The 27,839-nt window shown below is 40.5% G+C and overlaps 1 protein-coding gene across 1 annotated transcript; it reads right to left on the reverse strand.

The window, feature by feature from the left end:
• Nucleotides 1-5,848: 5,848 nt before the first annotated feature.
• bag6l (BCL2 associated athanogene 6, like) lies at nt 5,849-27,381 on the reverse strand. Its single transcript, XM_030412509.1, has 25 exons — nt 27,055-27,381; nt 26,784-26,873; nt 26,576-26,693; nt 25,424-25,650; nt 25,275-25,346; nt 25,035-25,157; nt 21,645-21,826; nt 20,234-20,363; nt 19,646-19,849; nt 18,947-19,172; nt 17,680-17,742; nt 17,210-17,520; nt 16,714-16,792; nt 15,625-15,932; nt 14,419-14,668; nt 14,084-14,253; nt 13,357-13,410; nt 13,155-13,257; nt 12,000-12,124; nt 11,365-11,499; nt 10,961-11,023; nt 9,205-9,402; nt 8,535-8,642; nt 8,240-8,386; nt 5,849-7,334 (listed from the first exon to the last, which is right to left on the reverse strand). Exons 2-25 carry the CDS (start codon nt 26,859-26,861, stop codon nt 7,236-7,238), a joined length of 3,573 nt encoding a protein of 1,190 aa, XP_030268369.1. The 5' UTR covers nt 26,862-26,873; nt 27,055-27,381; the 3' UTR covers nt 5,849-7,235.
• Between the last annotated feature and the right edge of the window lie 458 nt (nt 27,382-27,839).

Genomic DNA, 27,839 nt, shown 5'->3' on the forward strand with positions numbered 1-27,839 from the left:
TATGTTCATACGCATAACAACAACAATATAACAAACAGAAACACAAACAGAAACCCTTCTAACCCACCCTCCTCCCACCCACAATAAGATCTACGGTAAGTAAAGATTTGATAATGAAATCAAACTGTGCATTACATATTCAGCCTGCAAACATTCTAGTGAACATCAATATGCACAGAAACATTTATTCAAAACAACACAGGTCTATAATTCAGTCCTCCTCTTCATCTCTATTTATACTTCACAGTACCAATACTCCAGCCATGGAACCACTATTGAGCAATTTTAAGGTCACAGAGGTGGCAGCAACAGATCTTGTCCAGTTTAAGGTTGCACATTCAGGTTATTCATGACGGTTAGGAAAGACGACCACATCTTGTTAAAGTCCTCAACTTTTCCTCTTGCCATGTAAGTCAACTTTTCCAGTGCCAAATTAGATGACAGCTCTGTAATCCATTGGCCCAAGGTAGGTCCCTGCATCTCCTTCCATTTTGAAGCAATCACACGCTTAGCTTGCAACAGATAGAAATTAATTAGTTTACGTTTTTTTACAGTCACTGAGAAATTCTCAGGATATATGTGCAACAAACATATCTTAGCTTCAACTGGAACAACTTTTCCTGTGAGTTTCGAAATTAAGTCGAGAACCTCTTTCCAGAATATCTGCAGTTTTTGACAGCTCCACATACAATGTAGTAGGGTACCAACTTCATCCATACATTTAGTGCAGTAGTCAGGAATATTAGAATTGAAGTGGTGCAATTTAACAGGTGTGATATAAGTTCTAAACAACCATTTATACTGTAGGAGTTTGCATCTTGTATTTATAGTTTGAGTTTGAGCCAGAAGACATGTCTCCTCCCAGTCCTCTATACTGATGACTGAAGATCATTTTTCCATGCAGATAGATAAGAGAGAGAGTTTTCTTTAGAACCTGCTAATAGCAAACCATAAAAGATGGATATTTGGCCTCTGCCATGTAGGTTGTTTATCATGTGTTGTTCAATAGTAGATAATGAGGGTTCTGAGGTAGTTTTAATCTGGGAGTATATGAAACTTCTTAGTTGCATGTACTTAAAGTGATGTTTCCCAGGTAGGTCAAATTTATTCTTTAATTGTGTGAATGACATCAAAATGCCTTCATCATAAAGATCTTTTATTTTGCTTAATCCTCTCTCCATCCATTGTCTGAATCCCATATCACGCCTCCCAGGAGTGAAGTTTTCATTTCCCCATATAGGTGTGAAACAAGACAGTTTGGGGATGTCATTTAAAATGGTGTGGGCTTCGTGCCATACTATCAGAGTATTTTTAAGGAAAGGATTTTGTGTGCGTTTTCTAAGTATTTTAGCTTGCGATGAATAGAGGTACTGACACAATGGAAGTTCTATTGCATTATTTTCTATCTTTACCCAAGCTGGAACCTCTGTTGTGTGAAAGTAATATATGGCTGCTCGGAGTTGGGCTGCCCAGTAATATAGCTTCATATTAGGCAGTTTAAGACCACCACGTTCATAGGGCAGATAGAGGAGAGAAATACGCAGTCTAGGGAGCTTTTTGCTCCAAATAAAGCAGGTAAAGTTTTTCTTAAGAGTAGAGAAAAAAGAGGCAGGCAGGGGAAGTGAAATTGCCTGAAAAAGATACAAAAACTTGGGCAGGACAGACATCTTAATAATATTTATACGTCCTATCACAGAGATGGGCAGCACATTCCATTTCTCTAGAGACTCTTCTATGGATTTAACCAGTGGGTTATAATTGATTGGTATTATGTCTTCAATGACAGGCGATATTCTAATGCCTAGGTAAGTAAATCCCTCCGGAGTATTAGTGAACTGAGTGTGGATCTGGGGACCTTCTTTCTCTTCCCTGTTCAATATTAGCAAAGCACTTTTTTTTATCATTGTTTTTATAACCAGAGAATTGTCCAAATATCTTCAGTAGATGGCTGAGAGCCTTAAGTGAAGTTCCTAGCTTTGTCAAAAACAAAACAATATCGTCAGCCAAAAGAGACAAACGGTGTTCTGTATTACCAATAGTCATGCCCGTAATGTCAGGTGACTGACGGATTGCCATGGCTAAGGGTTCAACAGCAAATAAAAATAACAAAGGGCTCATAGGACAGCCTTGGCGTGTAGACCTACTAAGATTAAAAGGCTTTGAAATTTGATTGTTAGTCGCAATTTCTGCTACTGGGTCAGTATACAATAATTGAATCCATTTAAGGTATTTTTCCCCAAAACCAAATCTTTTTAAAACGTCAAATAGGTAGCTCCATTCGACCCTGTCAAACGCCTTTTCGGCATCTAATGACAGGATCGCATGGTCTCTGGCATTTTGTTTGGCATATAGAATATTCAGCAGCCTACGTGTATTGTGAAAAGCTTGTCTGCCAAGTACGAATCCATTCTGATCGCTGGCGATCAGGTTGGGTATTAGTAATTCTATCCGCTTGGCCAGAGCCTTACATAGTATCTTGGTATCACAAGACATCAAAGATATGGGTCGATACGATGTTCTGTCTAAGGGACATTTGCCCGGTTTCAAAAGGAGGGAAATAACAGCAGCTCTTAAAGATGGGGGCAAAATTCCTTTTTCATATGATTCATTAAACGTCTCCAAGAGATGGGGTAACAATTTTCCTGCAAATGTTTTATATAATTCTATGGGCAGGCCGTCAGGCCCAGGTGCCTTTCCACTGCTCAAGCCCTTCATTGCTTCTGATAATTCTTCAACACATAAATGTTTATCAAGATCAGTTTTAGCTTCTTCAGTTAATGTTGGAAAATGGAGTTTATCCAAAAACTCCTTTTGTTTTCCTGAGCTGTTCAGTGGGCTATATTCTGATTTATACAAATCCTCATAAAACTCTTTGAAAGCAGTGTTTATTTCAGATGGATCGATCAGGATTTTCCCGTCTTGTAACTTAACTGAATTTATAGCTCTATCAGTCTGTACCTTTTTCAACCTCCATGCTAACAGCTTTCCAGCTTTCTCTCCCTGGTCATAGTATGATTGTTTTAACCACAACAAACTGGAAGCTATTTTGTTGGTGGTAAGCTCATTGTACTGAGATTTCAGTAAGTGAGCTCTTGTTGTTTTTCTGGGTTGTCATTGTGATCAAGTTCTTGCTCTAATTTTTTTACTTTTTGTTCAAGAGTGTTAAGCTGTGAATAATATTTTTTGGATTTATATGTAGTATAGCTTATGATCTCGCCCCTTAAATAGGCCTTGAATGCCTCCCATTTTACTGACGCACTGGTTTGGTTTGTATTTAGAGAGAAGTACTCGTCTATTTTCCCATCAATATACTTTACAAAGTCTGGGTTTTGAAGCCAACTAGACTGAAAACGAAATCTAGGCGGTGAGGTCATTACATTAGGTAGCTGCATTATCAAGGAGATTGGTGCGTGGTCTGACAGCAATATACTGTCATGCCAGCATTTCCCAATTTTTGACAGTAGCCCATGTGAAATTAAAAAGTAATCTATTCTCGAATATGTCTTATATGTGCTTGAAAAGCATGAATAGTCTCTTTTGTTGGGATTAAGATATCGCCAAATATCAATCAAATTTAGGTCACTCATGAACTTTTTGATAATTTTTCTTGTTTGTTGATGAGAGGTATCAATACCAGTTGAACGATCCTGTGTCGGATCTAATACACAGTTAAAATCACCGCCAATTATGTATTGACCAGGGTAGGATGATATAGACAGAAAAAGATTTTGATAAAAAGAAGGGTCGTCACCATTGGGAGCATACACACATATTAAACTGACTTGAGTGGACACTATGGTACCGTTAAGTATAATATACCTCCCTGATGGGTCTATATATTTGTTTTTTAATTGAAAAGGGATTGATTTATGAATTAAAATTATGACTCCTCTGGCATGAGATGAAAAGAATGCAGAATGAACTTGCCCTGGCCACCTGCTCCTGACCTTATTTATATCATTTTCTACCAAATGGGTTTCTTGTAGGAAAATAATGTTGGCCTTCATTTGCTTAATCCTATTCAATACCTGCTTCAGTTTTACCAATTTGTTCAACCCTCTTGTGTTCCAGCTGGAGATTTTTAATTTTGATCTAGTCGTCATCTGTACTTAAAATAAAGTTGCACATTTGAAAGACCTGAACGAAAAAATGCAAAGACAAAACCGAAAACATCGCACCGAGATCATATTCCCTCCCAAAAACCCCTCATGCACTTCCCCAAACGAAGTACATGTGAACTACAAAATGAGTAATTAACTCTGGTTATGATCAACGTTTGATCCACACAATGAGGAGCAACGTGATTCATGCGCTAATAGGCTACAGCATCATAGGGCTCACTGACATATTGAAAACAAACTTTAAATTCAACCAAGTAAGTTTAAGGTGAAAATGAATTAAATAACAATAATTAAAAATAATCCAAAAAATAAATAGATAGATAGATAGATAGATAGATAGATAAAAATCAGTGAGAGAGAGAGAAACGAACGGAACAAAGCAAAAAAGAAAAGAAAAGAAAAAAAAAGAAAGAAAAATAAAGAAAGAAAGATAAACAACCAAAAAACAAAAACGTGTTTTTCACAGTTGGTTATATCTCAAAACTCACACGGAGAAAGCATGAAGAATATGCACCTCTCAGATATGTTAGTTTCATTAAATGTCTACTGAGGATTTTCAAAATAAAGGTGTTCATATTGTGACTAGAGAGGGATGTAAAGACGGTTTGTCCAAAACACAAGTCCTCCATCATATAATCGTAGTGGTTTTCAGATTTCCCGTTACCTTATTTACTTGATTTAGTCCAGAAAATAGACTCCTCAGCTCTCGGAGCTTGGGGAATCCCGCGGAGTGCCGGTGGATAGTTGTGATGGAATGTTGCGAAGGAAATCCTCTGCTTCGGAGACGGACGTGAAGACACGGCGCCTGCCGTCATGGGTGATAACTAGGTGAGCGGGGTAGAGCAGCCCGTAGCGGATGTTCAGTGCACGGAGCTTCGCCTTCACGCCATCAAATAGACGTTGACGCTGTCGGGTCTCAGTTGACAGGTCTGGAAAAAAGCTGACCCGCCGATCATTGTAGCGCACCTCCCTCTGTCTCCTGGCTGCTTTGAGTGTATTTTCACGGTCTTTATAGTTCAAACATTTTATAACAATTGGTCTGGGCGCTGAAGACCGGCTTATGTTAACTTGGCCGACCCGGTGTGCACGCTCAATCACAGGGCTGGGGGTCAGAGTGTCGCCCAATAGCTTGGGAAGCCAGTTTTCCAGAAAACTGCACATGTCGGGGCCCTCGGTTTTTTCAGGGAGACCGATCAGTCTCAGGTTAGAGCGTCTAGCCCTGTCTTCTTGATCTTGGATTTTATTACGCAGCATCTCTGTTGTACCTTCCAGTTGTTTAACTTTTTGTTGGAGAGTGGTGACATCCTCCTCCGCATGCGATATTCTCTCCTCAGTTTCGCCAATTCTCCTCGACTGGGACAGCAAATCTCCCTTGATGCCGTTAATAGCCTCCAGCATGTCAGCTGATTGTTGGCCGAAATCCTTCTTAAGAGAGCGTATTGCATTCAGTATCTCAGTATTTGACGGTCCGCTAGCATTAGCCTCCTCGTGGTTGTCGTTAGCCTCCTGGCTAGCGTCGGTCATAGCTGTGTTGTTTTGTGCCGTTTCACTCGGAGATTGTTGTCCTTTGATGTTTCTTCGTGTCATATTTTCCCCAGGACTTTTCCAAGTATGAAAGCGAGTTTGAGTTTACTTTTAGTCGTTTCTTTTAGTATTTTCTCAGAAAGTCAGCAGCGAGCCAAGTTACTGCGTGTCTGTCAGTCGCACTCCATAACCCAGTTGAACAACATTGTTAAGTAAATTTATTTCAGTGACGTTAACAAGCGCAGAATAACCATTCACAGGTTGACGAAACCTCTTGTGTCTGCAGACAAACATCACGACTACTGCCATCACCATAGTCTGATCACACTGTGGGAGATTATTATAGACAGTTGAACACATTGTCACACAACATCACTGAAGTTTCCTGTTTAAATAGACACCAGTGTCATTGATAAAGATAATGCCCTAAAATACAAACATAAACTAATTACCTTTGTGATATCCATTATACATGACGCTGAAAAATAAAAAATCAGATGCCATGGCAATCAACACCTGTTGGTTACCTGATTGACAACGACAAAGCTCTATGACATCACTCATTGTCCATTTTTCTATGTACAATTTGCACCCATATACAGTTCTGCAGATATATAGAGCAACAACATTTGCAACATTGGATAGAAATTATCAGTATGATGGATTAACAGGACTTCACTGCTGGGAAATAAAAACATGACAGGTCAGAATAAAAGTGTTCTTGAAACAAGAATTATGCCATAATTTTATGAGAATATAGTCATAGTATTTTGAGAAGAAGGTTGCAAAGAACATAACATTTTTATATGATTACAGATTATGCATGTTTTAACATTTCCCAGCCCATATACATATTTATAGCTAGTATTTTTCCTTGCAAAAGAGACTGAGGTTTGGCAGTACCACTGTTTACTACAACAGACAATACATATTTTTCTCATGATATTATTACTTTATTCTGGAAATTCGAGTAACATTTCAACTTCTTCTAATTAAGTCTACTTCTCTTTATTCTCTTATTGTTTTTTTCTTTGCAACATTTCAACTCCTAGTATTTACTTTTTTTCTCACGTTTTAGCAGTTTGTCAAAACATTACAACTCCAATGCCTTTTTGGCGATCATATCTCAAGCTGCTTCAGACCTACAGAACAGGATTGATTCCGAATCCAGATTGTTTTTTCGTGTGGCCCAGTCCTCTTCTGCACTGACCTCCTGTTGTCAGATTCTTGTCTTTAATCAAAAATGTGTAACTTTTGACACTTCACTAACTGATTCCATTCTTAGTCTCTGTCTGAGAGCAAAGGGAATGTTTTAGCATAAGGTGACTCAAGTAGCTCACAGTTCCTGAATCCATGAGCCATGGAGGGGTCCGGACTCCGCAGGTTTTTCCATTCTAAATAAACCGCAGCAAATGTCACAATCTGAGGAAGAGGAATCATTCAGTGAAGTCAGTAGCTCTTGTCTTTCAGGCCATGTTTATAATGGGATGTTAAAACACTACATGAACTAGAGTTCCATGCTGCGGGTAGTGAGTACAGATCCAGTTCCGGACCTAACTTCGCTCCTCTGTGGCACACAGCCATTGATGATTAGTATTCTTCTATAGAGAAAGCTTGGTGTGTGTTCGGGAATCTCTGGGCGTTGTAGTCTGGATCGTCTCTCACTCGCTCTTTGATGTCACTTTTTACCTGGCAGGTGGACAGAGAGAGAGAGGGAGAGGGAGAGAGAGAGAGAGAGAGAGAGAGAGAGAGGGAGAGAGAGAGAGAGAGAGAGAGAGAGAGAGAGAGAGAGAGAGAGAGAGAGAGAAGTTTTACGAAAGTAAGCTGAGGAAAATACTGATTCCAAGTCACCACTCTTCATGTGTGAATCCCTAAATATGCATTATTTTACCGTTCACAGGACACTAATCTGGATTAAAATGATTCTTGGGCTCATGTCAGAGTAACAAATCCTTCCTCTCAAACTTTAAAATATTTAGACATGCGTACTTATAAATGGATCATGACTGAGAGTTTCCTATGGAATTAAAAATCAAATAAAACTTATTTAATATCAAATAAAAATATGAATTTAAGAGAAAATGAATCTAACAGAAGTACTTAAGTCTGCTAGGAGATTATTTAATGTAGGCAAACATTCTCTCTTTAGCGATTCTGAAGAAAGAAAGCTGTTTTTTGAGCATCATTTTCAAGTCGTCAACTACCGACAGTCATTCTGTAGCAAACACTGAACACAAGCTCAACATTTATAGTTTGTACCACAACATCCCGTTATACATTTGTAGATTCCAAACCCAAGATGAGATAACCCTGAAGTGATTACTATGACTATCTTTTTAGTGTGATTCAAATGTTTTGCCTCTTTTGTGTTTGTTGTTTGCACCTTTTTTAAAATATAAGAGCCACTGCGCATTGTCGGCAAATCATATAAGTCTTGCTGTTCATGGTTTCTATTCTGCAGTCATTTTGTCTTTATTTCTAAATAATCAGCACAATTTCCTCCAAGACATCACTCAATCCTTAATCTGTGTTTTCGAAGCTAGATGACACTCAACAATGTATTTTGTTATTACAAACATCATGCTGTCATTTACCTGTTTGGTGTATGCTTCCTGCAGCTCTGGCCTCTCCAGCTCCACCTGCAGACTATTTGGTGCAGTGACAGGCAGCACGCCTGCAGCACGTGCAGCTCGATTCACTGCGTCTGACAGGGACAGGTGTGGGCCTTCACACTGGGTTGTCTAAAGATGGAAACACTATTGTTACTCTCCTCTGTAGACAACAGGCATTTTTATTTCGACTCTGACAGGATAAGTTTGGTAGAATCCCACAGTCCCATGTTAAGTGAGACTAAACCCACACTAATGAATCATGGGTTGCATTGCTCACCTTCCTCCTCTTGGCAGGCATCCCGTGCAGGTAGGCGTCAGAGAGTGGCGGCTGGGCTTTAATCTTCCTCTGAGACAGCATGTCATGTCTGATGATGGGAACCCATTCCTGGCCAATACATTATTATACAGTCAAGGTCCAATTGACGTATGGTCACTTTACTCATATATCAACTGATTTACCATATGGTACTTTTGGTACTTGTCACTTTTATGATTTGTGTTGTTTTTTTTCAGTATTGTCTGACTAACTATATACTGTAATGCTGTTGCTGAGCAGAAGACTATGTGGACTGTCTCAATGTAACTACCTGCTTAAGTACAAGTTAAATACAAAAAAATATAGAGGTATGTTTATTTGTATAGCATTTTTCATTCATGTCTTTATGTCTCGTCATCAGTAGAATTTAAGTTAAGGTGTAAAAGATTTGTAAGGCTTTTGTTTGCTTAGAACACAAACTAGCCTCCACCCTCAGCATCTGTCTATACTGCCTATGCCTGTAGAATGTTGGATAACGTGTAGCGGTCAGGTCACAAGTTTTATGTAAACAGGTCTCATCATATCAACAGGTTAGTTCCAGATCCGGAAAGAGAGATGAGCTTGACAGCAAGTTTAGAAAAGGCATTAGCCCTGTATTTGAAAATAATCCTGGGCAAGCCTCATTACTTACAGGTGGAACAGCTGCTGCCCATTGCTCCACCTCAGGGGCTGCCTCCTCCCGTCTTGCTAGGGCCACAGCAGGACACTGAGTGTCCCTTGACGAGGCAGAGTTCTCTCCAGGAGACACTCCTCTCTCTCCATGGTCATCTGATGAAGCCATGGCCTCCTCTGCTGTGGTGGCTGGAGCTGGAGACAAACTCTCCTCCATCTGACAGTTAAAAGCTTTTGTGTCAGTTAGAATCCACATGATTGCAAGGACCAAAAGTTTCCCAGCAGAACACTGAAGTGATCAGTATTAATCACCTTACCTGTCACTAGTTATGTGGTAGTGGCTGATTGGTGTAAGTATCCATAATAATAGTAATGGAGTTTTTGAACCACAACCTGGTGTTTATCCACCTGATATTTATTTGCACAATTTACAGAAAAACTTGACATATACACTTTGTATGTAATGGGTCATTGTTGTTTTTTTCAATATAGAATATTTAGATACCTTTTCACCTACTTGTGTGTGTGTATGTTTGTATATATAAAACATATTTATATATATATATATATATATATATATATATATATATATATATATATATATATATATTTTCTTTATCTGGATTAGAATAATGTAAAAATCAGAGTGAAATACGTGCATGTGTGTAAACACATGGCCAACACATTCTTATTCTGTATATGTGAACAGCCATATTTGAGTCCACAGGCAGAAGAATTCAAGCTTTGACCATTTTAAAAGCATAAGTCTAGTAATATTTGATATCTCTCCTCCCAACAAATCCTGAGCCAAAGCAACACTGAATGTGTTAAAGACCTGACATATCTACTTCTCCTGTGCCACAGAACTCAAATATTGTCCAAAAACTATTAAAAAACACATCAGTGAGCCACACTGTTGCAAGGGATGACATGATCCCACCTTACCGTTAATGTTTTACCTGACCCCTTTAGCACCACCTTATATTGCTTTGAATTGGTGAATAGCCATTTCAAAGAGACAGTCTGATTAATCACATCTTTGTTTTATGCATGTTATTGAAAATATATTTAACATTTTCAATACTTCATGAAATTCAAAATTTAAAAATGCATTGAGGAGGTGTTCACAGGATTATTATTTGTATTTCCTCTTACTAAAACAAAACGCTTTTCAAATACTTATTCTACTTCCTCTTGTTTATCTTTAAAGTTACTCGTAAATCGCTGGTTTGCCTATTTTGAATGCATTTAAATCTCATTTTAAAAAGAGAATGAGAGAGAGTCACATGACTATGCAGTAGGCATACTGGATTTGTTATGTTTTCTGTGACTTTTCTCTCCCCCTGGCCCACTGGAGCAGTGCACCAAGGCTTCCTGATTTACAGGTTAAAAACTGGATATACCAACAAGCTCTCCTCATGTGACTCAAAGGTGCACTGCAGATACAGGTCTTAAACAACAGACTGTGGAAGAAAGTCTGCAAATGTATTTGGCAACCCGCATAAAAATGCATGTAGGTCGCAACCCAATCTCTGGAAATGAATTATTGAGAGCACTAAACGTGAAATAATCTGCTGCTGGAAATAATCCTCAACAAATGCAGAGAGGTCAGAAAGAATTGAAAGGCGGATTACTACATTGTTGCTCGACACATGGGATTTGTTGGTCATAACCAAAAACGTAGGCTAACACCAGACCAATGCTTCCAGAGCATGGCTGGCAGAAATGATTTGGATCGAGCTCTTTAAAGATAGATTAAAAGGAACAAAAGTCACCTCCGCATTCAGACTCTCTGATGGTGGTTCCACCTCAGCCTCTGTCCTCTGGTTCATCTGCCCCTGAAATGACATCACCGTTTTATAACCTGAAACTGGATCTGGGCCTGAATATTTAAAATATAAAAATCATTTTAATTACAGTATTTTGTTAAAGACATATTCATTCTGATACTTTTGATCTTAACCTGATGCAGCTGACCAAAATAAGATCCCATTTTCAAAATGTGATTTTAATTTTAGAAGACATGACCAAGACCTGATGCTGTTTGTGTTACTTACAGAGAACAAAATCGAATCGAACATGACATTATTGTTATAGAGACGGCCTGATATTTATTAAATCCAGCCAGTGCCTACAGCAGGTTTTGCTGGGTGTGTTCACTACTGACTCAGTTTATTACCTGTGTATGGATGACGAAGTGTTGGATTTGGTCCTCAGTAACTGGGTTGTGTTCCAGAATGACATTCAGCCTCATAGACATCATACTGGTTAGCCAGTTGACCAGACTGGGATTGACTTCTGCAGACATCCTCCTCTACACAAACACAGGGACACAGTCATGCAGGAAAACAAGTTGATGAGCTGATTTATAATTGCCTGTTGTTTCCCAAGCTGCTGTAACATAAGGGTAGGGCTGCACAATAAGGTTTCAAAAATCATACATAAATTATTTTTATCGATATTTTGCTTGTGATATGATTCATGATTAGTGGTAGTGATCATTTTTCCATTCGCAATTTTCATTTTTACTGAAAAATCAAATAATCAAAATCCTAAAGATGTGACATTTGTTAGGAGTCTGTGCCAAACGAACATGTTTTCTTAAATAAGGAGAACTTGATTTGTTGGCCAGGACATCTCTGCAGCTCTAAAGTACTTCATTATAGTGCTGTTTTTCACATATTCTATCCTTATTTAAAAATTGCAGCTTCTAAGATTTGGGATGTTGCACTAGGCCACATTGCCATTTCAATAAAATTGTGATTAATTGTGCAGCTCTACATAACATGATGGTTATAAAAGATGTATACTAACAATGCGGTGGTTGATGACTGCAGTCAAAGCTCTCTGTTCCCCTCCAAGGCAGTACAGGTTTAGAGCCAGACACTCAAACAGACCCTGAGTGCACAGCAGCAACAAACGGGGGCCAAATGTTGGATCTGCATGAAGAAAAACCAGAGAAAATAATCAGTGGGCAAATGTGCAAACTATGTAGAGTGTTTTTGAGTAGTCTTGCTGCTGTAGTGCAACGGCTGCATCGTTTAGGTAAGTGAACAATGAGTTACAGTAATCAGGGTGGGAAGGTTTGGTTTGACTTTGGCAGTAAGTCTGATTTGCAAATAACAGGTTGAAATAATTCTGTTAATGCACTGATTGAAGTTGACCTACTGATCAAAAACAACTGCTGACTGTTTGTTGTTAGTTGTTATGGGTCCAAGGTTGAGGGGTGACACTGTTGTCAAAAATATGATCAGGACCAATAATCTGTGTTCAGCTGCAGGAAATTGGAAGTCATCCAGTCCTAATTGCAACAAGTCAGTAGTGCAGTGGATCCAGTTTAGACAGTTTGATCAGAGGTGAAAGGCCCCTCACTTGAGCCAAGATTTCACTTGGGGAATTCTGCAAGCAGAAGAGTGTGTGCAGGCAAAAGGAAGAGAAGCTTACCATTTTTCATTTCCATAAGCTACCATAATCGTAGTGATACAGAGCTCGCTTAAAATCAGCAGAATTCCAGTTTTATTAGCTTATTAAAACATACCTGAGACATTTTTCTGAGATCATGCTGACTCTGAAGGATCACTCTACAACAATCCAAGCTTTACTTTTACAGCTGCTCAGATAATGCACATGACTCAAGGGTCCTGTAGTAAACATGAAAGGCCACTCACATGGATTGAACAGGTGGAACTTACATGCAGTGTATTTTTCCATAACTTGGGAGGTGGGAATTTATAGATCTGTGGATTATCTGAGGAGCAGTACGACTGAAAACTACTGGTTGTTCATCAGCATGTCAAGGTTGTATTTTCTGTGTAACTGTGAGGGTGTATGCGCTCCTCTCCTTTGCAGCAACATGAGGACAGTCTAAAACGCGATTTTGGCTCGGATTTTCCAGTCAGTATGCGTGAACAAAAATCACCAAGGTACAGTCATTGAGCAGCCACTGACTTCCCCTCTGACTGAACTTACTGTTGCAGCGCAGGATATGAGTGGCCATCTGTGTGAACTGCTGTCTGAGGAAAGATAAGTTGGTCTGAACGATGTCCACTCCCTCTCGCACCGTCACTGTGGCCTAGACACAACAGACAACTCACTTATGTCCATCCCTTCATACCTAGCACACAAAACAGTGCATTATAAAAAAAAGACTTCAGAAAGAGGTTGTTCTTACAAAGCTCTCAGCTATGTATTCCTCCAGTCCGTTGATGAGGTCCTCAGCTGCCGACTGCAGAGAGGACAGTGTGTTAGTCCTACTGGTTCAAATGAGCAAATCAAGAGATCCATCCAATTAAAAAACAAGAGAACAGACTGGAGAAATGCTGCTAAAGTGTGTAGAGTTAACAAACAGGTGTCACATTATGGTGCCATGACAGAGGAAGAACTAATGGATAAAAAAAACTTTACCAAGACAACTGTTTACAAAAGCTAATTAAATCTATGTGCTTTTTAGTGTCCTGACCGCTGCCATAGTACTCTATGATGAACAATTTTCCTTCTTTCTGCCGACTGAAAACTGGTGGAGAAGTCAATTACAACCAGTCCAGTTTATAACATGTATCGTTGAAAGACTGCAGAAAAAAGGATTTTTTCAAATCTATTAATAGTACCTACATGCTCATATATATAAGTTGAATTATTTATTTTGCTTGCTGAATTACTCCTCTGTCCCCTCATTCTGCCACTATAACTTTTATACAGACAGTGAGGTGGTATATCGTTGCAAGATTCCCGCTTTGAAAAGGCAGTGCTTATAACTACTAAAATGCAGCCGGTAAGTCAAACCAGCAACCTATCAATTACTGGATGACCCACTCTACCTCCTGAACCACAGCCACTTAAGCAACACACCAGTAGCCCAGTGTGTGAGTAAATGGTGAGGAACGCTCTCCAGTACTTACAGCTATGTTAGCATCAGTGGGCTCTCTGCCCTGGAGGTAGTGTTCAGTGAAGAAATCAGTGAGCTGAGGTTGAATGCGGCTTAGAGGCTGAGCATTCCCATGAAGCAACAGCACCATGTCTACCATGGAGAAGCTCTGACACACCAAGGACAGCAGGTCACCAAAGAACCCTGCAGGGATGAGAGCCAGTTTAGCGGAATATGAATAATAAATGTAGTAAACGTGTGAACGGTGAACAGTGTTTTGGCCTGATTCCAGCACACTGGGTTTGAGATGACTACAAAGTTAGTGACTAAAAGCTGCAGCTGCATTCACTCTCCTGTTTTGTGACTCACCAACAGCATCTCCAGAGCCAGGAGTGAACAGGTTGCTGGTCTGGGACAGTCTCTGGATGAACTGGGCGATGCTCTCTCCACTGCCCTGCTGTGCCCCAAGAGAGCTCATCATGGTGGACAGCACTCCCTGCACAATCCCGGTGAACAGTTCGGGACTCAATGAGTCTCGACCCGCTGAGCTTGCAGCCTGAGGTGGGGTAGGACCGGTACACTGAGGGGGGGCCGGAGCACCAGGGCCACTGACGGGTGGCTGGGTTGAAACAAGAAACGCTCGATATCAACAAACCTACAAACTTGTACACATTAAGATTGTTTCTGCATATAGTAATAGTCTGGGTCACTAAATGTCAAAACCTCATGATAAAAAACTAAAAAATTGCATTGTGGGTTATGGTTGGCATTCATTCAATCGGCACAGACATCTTCAGGCAAACTGGCTGGAAATCTGTTCCACCGGTTCTCCCCTTTACCTGACTGCTTTTATTCATGCCTCGTGACTGCCACAGACACTCTCCTTTTTACTTTGTCCTCTCTGTGCAGGCTTGCAAAACCCCTCAGCAGCTGAAAGAAAATGATGCAAATCCCAGCACTCAGAGGACCTCCCTTCCAATCAGTCCCTGCTCTCCACTTCTTCTGGCTCCTTGACTGCAGCTAGACATTCTTTCTTTCAATACAAAATCAAATCCTCCCAATCCAAAACCTCTTTGCTATCCTCACTACCGTCATGGATTCACCCCACTGCCCCACCTCCCTTCTACTGAACAACATTTATAACCTCCTCACTTTTAACTTCTTTTTCACTCATCTCTCTCAATAAGATACTAACTGTGGTGACTTCTCCTTACCCAACCACCATCTAAAACCTTACCACCTATTGCTCCCGACCTCGTTGCTTTCCACAACCGTCTTATCAATATTTCTTCGACAGCTGGTTAGTTTCCCAACACTCTTCAACAAGCCAGAATGAAGCCTGTCTTAAAAGAAACACACACTCAACCCTTCTGACATGAAGAATTACAGACCAGTCTGTGCACTACTATTGCTAATGCCAGCCAGCTTGCTACTCCATCACCACAAAACCACAGTGTTTGAATGAACATTCAAACAATCATTCAATGTAACGCCTCCTGGTTTTCAAGACAGGGAAGTGAAAAAAAGGAATGTACACCACCGAACTGGCTTTTCTGTAGCACTCCATGAACTTACTTGTACGAAGTCTGACAAGCCCTGGAAGAAGCCGGGCACCCCTGGCAATGTCACTGTGATTGAGGGAGCTGGGCCAGAGCCTCCCGGCCCGGCTGATCCCAGCAGAGAGCCCAGGAGCTGGGCCAGATTGCCCTCAGGATTACCCTCTCCTGGCTGACCCACGGAGGCAGTACTAGTGGTGCGGGTGGAAGTTTGTCCAGATGTGTTGGCAGAGGAAGATGGAGGAGAGATGGTGGAGGAATCAGATGAGGACGAGGTAGAAAAGGAGGACTGAGAGCTAGTTGAAGAGATGGTGGACATGGCCTCACCTGGAGCAGTTAGGGACAACGGGAAAAAAATCAGTATAGCCCTCAATATGAGTTTAAAAACCTAATAATGATTTTTCTACCGAGATGTATTTTTTAACATAACAGACAAAATAAAAAAAAATAAAAAACAGATTTAAATCCCTCCCCTCCATTTGTTTTTTTATAGGAATTATGACCTAGACTGGGACATTTTGAAAAATCCACTTGTCAGTGCTTTCTGATGAAAAAACTCTGCGAAGATGACACTGTTTTTACATAAACTCAAACCTTGTTGGACATTATTGGACTGCAATATCTTGATATATTGGACTCCATTTTAAGAAATATGAGTCGACAGCCGATTATGAGAGGTCACTAATACTCAAATTCAGTCAGTGTGTACATTTGCAAAGAAAATGTTGGACTAGTTTTCTCTGGGGCCCTGCCAAAACTGACCAGAAAGACATTTTAAGCTGCGTATCGTCATTCAACCGCTGGCGAGGTGGTGTTGGAGACGACTGGTAGACTTTCTGGGAAGGCCTGGTCTGATTAGAGATGCCTTCATCCCATTTTGGACTTTCTTAGTGAACCATAATCATGAAAACAAAGAGCTGGGACCAGGAAGTGGAACTGCAGTCCTAGAAGCCTCTCTGCGCTTCTCTTAAAAGCAGTGACCCACCCAAAACCCAGAAGAAGCCATGTCGTAGGTTGGTAAATTGGAAAAACCATCAAGCCCAGGCTAGATTTTTGGTAACATTTGCTTTGTTAGCTGCTATAACTGTTAAAAAGAGCTGAGACGGACCTGGCTGCCCTGGCATCAGGAGCTGTCCAACAAGACCACTGATCATCTGGCTGAGGGAGGAGGGAGCCAGAGGTGTGCCCTGCTCATAGAGGAATAAAGGAGTCAGAGATGAACAAGCAGCTACAGGCTTATTACGCTGCAGTTAATGAATCTGTATTATTCAACACACTGTATGACATAGCTAGAGCTGCAACAATTGTTCGATTATGTTGATTACTGATTCACCGATGAAAAAATGAAAGCAGCTAATGGCAACTGTAATCTTCTAAAATATTTTTTTAAGTTAAAAAAAACAATTAAAAATCAAAATGTCAAAATTTTGTATATGTTTTTATTTTGGACTGTTGGTCAGAAATACAATAGTTCTAAGGGACATTTTGATGGCCATTTCAAACTATTTTCTAATGTTATATTGACCAAAGAGTTAATGAATGAATCAAGAAATTAACTCACATTAATTATGAAGACAAAATGTAGCTAAGTCTGTTTGTGTTACCTGTCCTGGCTGCTGGCCAGCTGTGGGTACTGTGGCCCTCAAGTTGATGGTGGTTCCCCTGGTGTCTACGGGCTGAGGGATGCGGGGGGAGAAGGATGGTCTAGTGATGACAACCCTGGCCTGAGCAGGGTGGGGGGGTTGTGGGGAAGCAGTTCCCTCAGCGCCTGGTGTTGTGCCAGGGCCGGACATCCCCTGTGTTGAGTGGTTTGATGAGGCTGCAGCAGCCATGGCAGCAGCTTGGTGAGAGATCTGGTGCACAATGGCCTGCATGAACTCAGGGGGCAATCCTGGCAAGTGGACAGGTGTCACCCCTGGATACAGAGAGGTTTGGTTTGAAAATCAGATCTCTCGGTGTGTGTGCTTAAAGTTATTCAGACTCAAAATCTCAAAATCAATAAATTGGTGCATCTTTAAGGAAAAGACAGCTACTACCACAGTAACTAACTACTTGATGTTAGAGCAGAACTCACCAGGCTGTCCAGGACCTGCAACATTTGGCTGTCCTGTAACCTGGGAGCCAGCAGCTGACTCACCTGTTCAACAAAACAAAGGGCATAAATCCATCACCTTCACAGTGAGGGTACAGGAGGGATGGTGTTGAGAGAGGGTGGTGCCACACTCATCAAACAGAACAGGAAAGGGGTGCTCAGGACTGCTGCTTCAAATATGATATCTGCAGATTATATATTTCATGATTAAGTCAAATGTATTTTTCTATTAAAGCAATGACTAACTTCTCAGGTTTAAGTTTTTTTTCATTCGTTATTATACAATACAGGATTGCACAACGAAATGTAGCGGTAGCCCCTGCCACAAACAGCTTTCCTCAAACGGTTATGGTCAAATTCACTTTAGGCTCATGGAACCATGTGTGTCTTGCTGTGTCAAGTCCTGTCATTTCATCTTGTTAAATAATGTGACATATTGCAATGGTATCTGACAGCTCACGCGAGGCAGAGGAACACCCTGCGACAGGAACCAGGCATGTGCTTTATGTGGCATTTACATGAGACATTTGGCAACCCATGCATTCACAGACCAAATACACTAAAACCACTTAATTGTTATAATCGTTGAGGTGATGCATAAGCCAGTGGTTTCTTTTTGCTATCACTCGTGCAAATAAATAAAAAATAACAAAAAAGGGCACAATAAATAAAAAATAACTGATTAAAATGGACATATTAATGAGTGGCTGATAAACAAGGAAAGATTATATTATTATTATTATTATCATTATTAGATGTAGTATTTTTCTCTGTTTTTATCAATGTAATTATTTTTCAACTGTTTTACCATCCACATTTATAGGGGTCCAAGCAGTAAAATTACTGAACCCTATTATATCTGTTATCTTGCCCACAAGAGAACAGACATTCCCTAAAACTAAGCTTTTTCTTTGCATTCTGGCCTTGTGAACACATCTAAAAGCATTTTTTGGTGACTAAACACAAACAGACCTAGTGGGTGTTTTCCAGGTAGGGTGCAAGAAGCAGGGCTGGAAGGGAAGGGCCAGTAGATGCCCCTGGCCCTGATTTGCTCTGATGCAGTCACAAAACTTTACAGGTGTATACTTGAAATCAAAATGAAGGCAGCATTATATGACTGGTGAGGTCCCACCCATGAGTACTGAGTCGGTGGATCATCACAAGACTGGTGATATACTTGAGATACTGGCTGATTCTCGGCAGTAAACACAGACATTTAGTTTCTGATGTGACATGGCAGCACACATACCATCTATGTTCATCTGCATCATGACTACCGGCTCCATGGTCTGGTGGGTGATTCGGATCACCCGGGGTCCTCCCTGTCCTTGTTGATGAGTGGCCCCATTTGATTGAAGAGGCGGAGTCTGGCCTGTAGCCTGCTGATCTGATTGGCCAGCACCCTGAGGCGACTGATGCTGTCCTTCAGTCTGTCTCCCATTAGATGTCATTGTCACTGTTGTCCCTAAGTTTAACTGCAAGAAAGAGAAGGACAGAAATTCAAAGAAATGTTTTAATTATAACAAAAAAGAAAGAGCAACAAGATTTATTAATGTTTTCTCGTCCAAATTATCAAGCAGTTTAGAAAAGGTAATAAAGTGAACACCCTTAGTCAATATGCACCATGAAGCCATGAACTCATGGCTACCATACAGTAACACAAACAGCAGTGCTTTGGCTGCAGCCTGGTTAAAAATTAGCACATGTGAGAAAACAGACAGATGTTTCTAAACATCCAGAAAAACCACCAAGAAGCAAAAAGACATATCATATCAGATGAGCCCCAATAAATGACAACTTGATACTCTGAACTTCATCACTCTTTCTACCCAAATTAAGGTTATTTTGTTACAAATGGATTCTTTTAACACAATAGTATTTTTTTTCCCCACAGCTGATACAAATCATCAATTATTTCACACAAAAGATCAGTATGGTGTTGACCTACTGGGATGGGCATGTGTGGTAGACCAGCCTGGAGCAGGACCGGGTGGGTGTAATGAGCCATGGGGCGAACCACATACAGGTGACGTGGAGGAGAGGTTGCAAGGTTACAACGCAGGTCACTGAGGACAACCAAAGTGTTGCCAAGGAGACGCAGAGCATCTCCAACCAAGTTGAGAATGCGCTGGTCTTCCTCTCTTTCTTGGGTCTGTGAATAAAGGCAGGCACAGACAGTTTCAGATAATCATGACAGGAAGAGGAAGTGCTTTGTTGACATCTTGTCACATGTTCCAGAACAGAGAACAGAGAACATACTTATGATTATAAACTCTTACAGCCTCACCAATGCTGCGTCTAAAAATGTGAAGTCTGCCCTGAGGGTGAAAATACTCAGATCTTCTTGATTAGCACTAGCTGCAGTTCAGTATATAGTTAACAGTGATAAAGGCTTTACTGGAGAATTGTATGAATGCTGACCAGTATGCGAATCAGTAAACAAGTTAAATGTGCTCCTTTACATTCTTCTTAGAGGTCATATTGTGATTTGAATTGCTAATTGTTATTGTCGTTCTTTGCTTCACTTCCTCCTTACATTGTTGTTGTAGTCTGCTGAGGTGGCTGCTCCAAGAATTGAGTGGGTCCTCTCTATGAAGGGACGTAACCTCTCCTCCACCCTTCTGACCTCAGAGAGAACCTCCACAAACTCTGCTGGACTCGGGTGACTGAGAACAAATGGAGGACAGGAGAAGTCAGCACTGCAAAGGCCCTGCAGATGAAAACATCAGTTATATCTTGGTATACAAAGATGATTTAATGATGTCTGGATTCACTGCAACATGACAGTCTAAATGGCATAAACAGATTTTGATGGAAAATTTTATTAAAGGCAAAAACAATACATGCAATGTTTCAAACACCATCTATGTCCACTCCATTGGATTTGAGCAAAACTCTGTGTTAATGTTCAGGAGAAGTCTCCGGTTCAATTAGGATTGCTCAATGAGCAAGTATTTGGACAGGCCTGCATGCAGCAATTAATACGGCACTTTAGATTTTGGTTAAAACTAAAACTAAAACTAAATTGGTGAAATTCTGTCCACTGGGTTTAGATGTACACGTTTATGGCATTTGCGGTTTGCAAGGCCTCCGAAGACACTGCAGCTGCAGCAGCCAGGTGGTGTGTTTACTGGCGGGGAAACTACGGCTCACAATCTGCTGCTTTTCGTGACCCTGGTTGTCTCGTGCAAGAAGAGGGAGGGAATTTGCTGGGACCTGTTCTCATCTGTCCTCCCCTGGCGTACGCCCCTGGGTGCCCTGGTGGTCCTGCTGTACAACCAGAGGAAGGACGGATTTCTACTGGCTGCTTTATTAGTTTACAATTGAACATAGTCCAATCATTCGTTGCCAAAGACAATTCATGGCTACAACTTACACATACGTAGGTCATGGATGGCTACTTTTATTTTACTACAGAAGGACCTCAAGTAAAAAGTAAACACAAATTGTGGATGAATTAACAAATGCTGTACACATCACATTTATTATTCAAGGACATTTATTAAGTCATCTTTTTCTTTTATTATTGTGATTATCATTGTACTGTGAGTTTTTAGTGTTGTGACATCCCTTATGTAACCATTTTCCTGCTTAGCCATGCCCGGCTATGTTTTTCGAACAATCTTTCTCATTTTAGATCTCAGTCCTGCAATGTTGCATTCCCATTGCCCTGTTGATAAAGTAAAAATCCCAAAGTTCTGATCATATTACTTTTTTATAGTAATAATAATTCAAACCTATCTCACTAGACTTTCATGGTCCAAGAGGCTTTTTGTAAAGCACATTGAGCTAGATTTGTGTGTCTCCCTCACACCATAAGTCCATCAGACTTCTGGCATCAGAGTCATGGCATTTCCAAAATGGAATATCCACTCAACCTGTCCAGATACAGATTACATGGTCAAATCAAGTGTAATCTGACCATTTAATCCACATCTCTGACTTACTTGGGTCCGGGGTTGACTGGTCCCTCAGTCTGGGTGGAGGTGGAGGATGATGGAACAGAAGGAGAGCTGGTGTCCATGGGTTGTAACGCCTCCCCTCGAACAGAGGAGGAAGAGGGCAGTGGCGATGAAGAGGACTGAGGGACCTCTGGTTGTGAATGGGAGCTAGTGTCACTGGAGACCCCCTACAAGACATGAACACATTACAGTGCATACTAACACAGATGTACACTCAGTACTGTGGCTGCAGCGATACTGACATCACTAATAGCCGTGGTCACACTTTCATAGCTATTAGGGCTCAACTACACCGATTGTTTCTGTTCTCACTCTCAGAAAAGGAATATTACGGTACATTGCCAATTGCCACATCCGGTCACATAATCCCCTCAAAGGCAAAACACATAAACAATGTTTCAATCTCATTCAGTCCACTCAAAAGCACAGTTTGTTGTCAGTCTGATTCTCATAAATTCCCCCTGCTTAAACAACCTACGTTTTTAAATAAATAACAGTATTTTTGTGCTTAGCAACAGACTAATCAGGGCCAATTAGCTTAATAACAAAATAATCACAGGGCCAGAATGAGGCTCTTTAAGGGCCACAGGCTCATTTTTTTTTTTTTTTAATTAATGCATTATAAATGTGAAACCTGGAATTTTTTCCTATAGTTCACCACTATCAGTTCACGACAGAACCATGTCCTGATGTTTCCACTATTTCTGCAGAGTCTCTCTCTGACAGGCGAGTATAATTTGATGCTGATAGCAACATGGATCAGACCACTGTTATATATGTAAAATGTATCTTTGATGGATACATTTCATATATGTATATGTCCTTCTTTCATATCAAGTTGGTTTGTTTTATGTGTATGAATGTGCTCCTTAGCATTGCTACGATACAAAAAGGAATGTCATCATTTCATTATCTGCACTGGGAAAATGCTTCAGTACTGATCTGACTTTCAGCTGACCACAGGAGAATTGTGGGACACACTGACCATAATTGCTGCTCACAATGCACCTACCACTCCCTTCAAATAATTGCTTGCTACATATCACATCAGCTTCCCATCACCCACCTCACCCCAGACATCTATTACTTTTTTGTTTTTACATAGCAACAGTCCTGTGTTGTCTTTGAGAGAATCAATGGCATTTTTATGCTCCATAAACATATTCAGATGTAAATGTATGTCCTGTTAACAAATTGAAATGTACCTTTATGTCCTGTGAAGATGATGACTTTTCAGTCACAGGACAGGAGTTTAGGAGTTGGACAAGTAATGTTCTAAAGTAATATGTTATTTCTAGGTCCTTAAAAAGCTGTATTTACTGTCAGATATGCAACTGTGCTATTCAGTCTACAGGACAGTCACTGCCAAAACAGTTATCAGACTGTGACAGCACCAACATCAGCAGCCTGACCTGTTGGCCAACACTGACCTGTGTTTATAATCAGTCAAGAAACCTCTCGACGGCCTTCCTTTATATAGTTGTTTATGCTAATTGTACTGTATATTGTCTAAATGATAAAAGGTATACTATTCTTATAGTGTTATTTTTTTACATGTGCTCCAAAAAATTCAATAAACTGTCTTACCTAATTCAGTTGTTATTATTAGTGCATCATGTAGAGTGTAAGTGTAATGGTTGGATGTTCATGCTGGCAGTGTAAAGAAAAGGCATTTATCATTTTCAAGACTTTATTCAAAAAAGTTAAAGACGATGCAAAACAAGGAATAGTTCCAGCACTTGATGTCATCGCTCCAAACGTAGTCCTCGAATTCTGACCTGTAAAACAACAGATGAGCAACATGATTAGATATTTTTATGGAACAGGGCTAGACTGTCCTTAGCATACTGTGAACATATACACTTTCAATGGTCAAAACAAAACTGTATGTCCCATTTTATATGACATCTTTTTTAAATCAAATCCATTGATGCGTTTGACTTCAAGTACCGCGCTTCATCTTTCTTTACATTTTTCCACTTACTGTGTTTATTGTTATGCACCTTAACACAATTTCAAATTGTAAAAACTTCTTGGCAAGAAATGGAATTCTGATTAGGGCACTTGTGTGTCCAAGTTACATGCCCGGTCAATATACTCAGTTTATCAGAAAAAGCACCAGTAATGTTCTACTTTAGATACCTGCCCACGTGCATTCTTTTGAAGCTTGAACATCTTCTACTGTATTTCATCTTTTCTGAGAACATCTGTTCCTTGGCCTGTCGCACTCCCATGTCCACGTCTTCTGCCTCCACATCGCACTGGCATGTCTTCGTCATCAGCGATGCTCTCTTCGTGGAAGCTCTAACATGCATAACACCATATCATCATGAGTCCAATGCAATATTCACATTCATATGTGAATCACTGAGGGTAACAATAAAAACGTGTAGCAAGCCAACCACTAATCTTGATGTTTTAGCTGTGCCATATCTAACGTTAGCATTTCCAGCTGCTGCTAGCTAACCAACATAAGTTACAACAAACTCAAAACAATTTCTGAAGGCTAACAAAGCCAGCTTGACAGCTATCAGTACAAGTAATTGCTATGGTGGTTGTTTACCTTTAATATGATAATATTAGGCGTTTACTTACAGGTGAATGAGACATGAGGTAGCTAATTGTAGTTAGATGTTGTGATGAAAATGGTCCACGGTACACTCTTCTTCCCACTGCTTGGGAGGACTCGGACTCCATCGTGGTATTCGGCAGTCATCAGACAGTGCGCGTTCCTGGTTTGGGGGCAGCGTCTTTGGAAAGAGGCTGAAGTGCAGGGGGCGGGGTTTACTGGCTGGATACTTTCAAAATCTAGCCTGGGCTTGACAGTTTTTTCATTTTACCGACCCCAGCTTTGAGAGAGATTATTATATTATGATAATAGTGTCATAGTGTTTTTAGAACAAAATGTTATATGATTAAATTGGGAAGATAAGATTACATGTGCATGTCTTAACATTTCTGGACACTCTATCACTGGATATTAACCATTCCACTTTGCAAAAGACTTCACTTATCTATTACTAGTATTATCATTAGCAAAAATCTTACTGCATACATTCATGCAGATGAGTGTTTCCCAGCAGGTGGTTTTAATGTTGTGGCTGATCGGTGTATGGAGAGCAGAATTCTTGTGAGGATCAAATACAGTTTCGGAACAACTGAATTCAATCTTAATGTTACATTCAGTTGCAAGTTTATCGGAATTCACTTCCAAAGTAACAGATACAAATTTCACATAAAGGTATTCAGATACACTTCTTCAATGCAATTTTTCAAATAACACAATACAAATTCAAAAATATATAGTTCTGTCCCTTCAATGCTACCAGACTATAAATAACAGCCTATGTACCAGAAGTGGCATGTGTACTGTACCTCCAACCTGTGGATCAAAGAGCAAGCATCCCTGAGCAGGTTCTCGGCCAGCTGCAGCCTCATCCTGGGCTCACTCTGCATTGACTGGTCCAAGTTGATCTGCACGTCCACTGAGCCATTGTTCTATACATACAAACATTTGTCAGCTTTACAGAAGAGTGAGAATACAGGAATAACAATGAAATCAAACTTGAATTCAGTTCTGAAAATATTAACCAAATGAAGACAATGAGCATTTACCCCAGAGCTGGTGCTGACCCTGGCATTCCTTCCAGCCTCACCAACTCCAGCCATCATCTGCTGAACAGACATCTACAAAACAAATTACAGCTGTCACAAAGCATCAATGTCTTTATTCCGTTGACAAAAACAGAATGCAGCATCCCCACCTGTATCTGCTGAGGGTCCATTATGTTGACGGGCAGGTTGAAGGTCCCCAACATAACGTAACTGTTGCCATTGCGGTCATGTGGTGCACCCTGGGAGGAGGTGGAGACGTGGCCGCTGCTGCTTCCCCCCTCTACTCCCGCGGCAGAAGCACCTGCACCTCCAGAACTGGATATGCTCGCCTGAGGTGGGGCACGCTCCACCAGATGGATTACCTTCCCATCCACATCTGAGGGAGAAAAAAATTGATGGACATCATCATATGCTGTCAAAATAGTCATTGACCATGGCCATTTACTGCAATTTTTCAATTTATACACTAAATGAACACACTTTGACTTTTTCACAAGGTGGTTTTTATTCAGGTAACAGTAATGCGTTTCCTGCATCATTATTTGGTCATTTCATAGACCCACTACATGGCTGAGACAGAACTGTTAGTATTTTAGTCATGACATTCGAGCTCCGGAGCACAGCTGGTTTTCCACCTTGTAGAGAATATAATACAGAGCTTGACATTAAGCCTCAAGCAAGTGGCTGAAATGGATCACATGGCCAGAGCCAACATGAACAGTCACATCTGGTTATTAAAAAGAAAAGTCCAACAATCGAAGAGTCAATGATGGAATCCCCCAATTCTACATGTCAGTGTCCTTGGACAAGATACTGAACCCCAAATTGATCCTGGTGGCTCTTTCATTGGTGTGAGTTTGTATGAATGGTAATTGCTCCTGATGAACAGGTGGCACCTTGCATGGTAGCCTCTGCTTTGGTGAGTGAGTGAATGCTGACTTGTGTTGAAGAGTGCTTTGAGCGGTTGCTAAGGCAAAAACACACGTGGAACTAATAATGTTAATGATGGCTCTGTTCCAGCAGTGATTACAATGCAATGTAGCAACAGCCTTTTGTCATTTCTTCCATTCTGTCTTTGAGAACGACTGCAAGAAATGAGGTAATTTTAACTCTGTTCTAACATTTAGAGTTGTGGTAGCTATTTGAATGAGCTGTGCAGAGATTATAGCGTTTGACGCAGCTCAGGTGAAAAACTGAAAACTTCCCTTTGCTTTGTCGGTTAAAAAAACACATTCACCGTTCATCCCAAACCATGCTGCTCCACTATGTGGACTGTAGGTTAGCAGGTGTCATCTACTCACTGTATTCAGTCAGTGTTCTGTCATCCTGCAGCACTCTGCCCTGGTAGATGAGCCTCTGCTTGTCTACGGGGATCTCCACTGATGATGCTATGTGCTCCTTGAACTGCTTCACTGTCAGCTGGGGGACAACACAAAATAAAATAAATGTCATTAAAGTGGGAGGAGAAGCTGAGTCTACATAGAGCAGTGTTGACAGTAAGAGCATTACCTCGCCTCTGACTGTATAGCTCCTTGTCTGGGAGTCCAGAGTCTTCACAGTGACTTCAATCATGCCGCTGGATTCCATATTCCAGAATGACTGAAGTAATAAAACAATTATAGCTGTTAATTACGCACCAGCCACATTCTACTTGTGTGCATTAGGGTTTATCATTAAACATGAGGGCAGAGACAGAAGAACCAAGCTGCAGCTACGCCAGAAAGCTAGTGGTCTTATCCGCAGTCAAACAAATTAATGTGCTAAATCAATTAGGAAGTACCTGGTTACAGACAGCTCCAGAGCCTTGTTATTATTAGCCAGCTAATCAACGTTAGCTAACCCCAGTTACCGGGAGGCTAACAGTGCTAACTAGCTTATCTCCCCTGGGGAGATGTTAGTCCACGTTCAGCGAAAACCCAGTCAGAGGTATTGCTTCGGATTTAAAGTCCGCCGAGACACACCACAGCCTGGGAGATTGTATCCCTTACTAAACTCTGACCGAGCGCATTCAGATTTATCCGTTAGCTGGCTAGCTTAAATTTTCCAAATAAACACGGCTCTTGAATGCAACGTCAAAGGACCCCTGTGACGTAGAGAGAAGCGTCTGTTCCATGCCTGAGCGCTTTCGGTGTTTAGGCGTTGAGTTCATTTATAAAGTGTTTGAACATATGAACATGTTAAGTATATCTACTGTCACCTCAGTATCTGTACAACATCGGTTCTATGTACAGAAAAGTAAACAAATATACTAAACAGTAATTTATTCAGTCTTCTTCTTCCTCTTCTTATTCTACTTTTTGCTTAATACTGTTAATAATTGTTATAATTGTTAATTATTGTTATTTCAATTCTTATTATGTAGCATTTCGAGTTACTGGCCCATGTGGTGATAGAATAAATTCTCCAGTCCAGGGATGGGTGTTTTCTCACTCCAGAACAAACACATTATTATCACCCTAAAAAAAAAATGCATCTTATGTTCCACTTACCTTTACTCTCACGATTCCTAAGCGTTTCAATAATTTACCTAAATTCTTTATTTTTTTCATAACTTTTTATTGTTTT

The sequence above is a fragment of the Sparus aurata genome, chromosome 3, assembly GCF_900880675.1.
Source record: "Sparus aurata chromosome 3, fSpaAur1.1, whole genome shotgun sequence".
NCBI lineage: Eukaryota > Metazoa > Chordata > Actinopteri > Spariformes > Sparidae > Sparus > Sparus aurata.

What these genes read in the sequence shown, in the direction of transcription:
- bag6l (XM_030412509.1), bottom strand. Translation starts at nt 26,861, where the DNA reads ATGGAATCCAGCGGCATGATTGAAGTCACTGTGAAGACTCTGGACTCC. An exon ending in TACCACACATGCCCATCCCA is followed by an intron (nt 19,173 to 19,645) that starts GTAGGTCAACAC and finishes TCTTTCTTGCAG; the next exon opens with TTAAACTTAGGGACAACAGT. An exon ending in GGGCAGCAGCTGTTCCACCT is followed by an intron (nt 8,643 to 9,204) that starts GTAAGTAATGAG and finishes TGTATTGGCCAG; the next exon opens with GAATGGGTTCCCATCATCAG.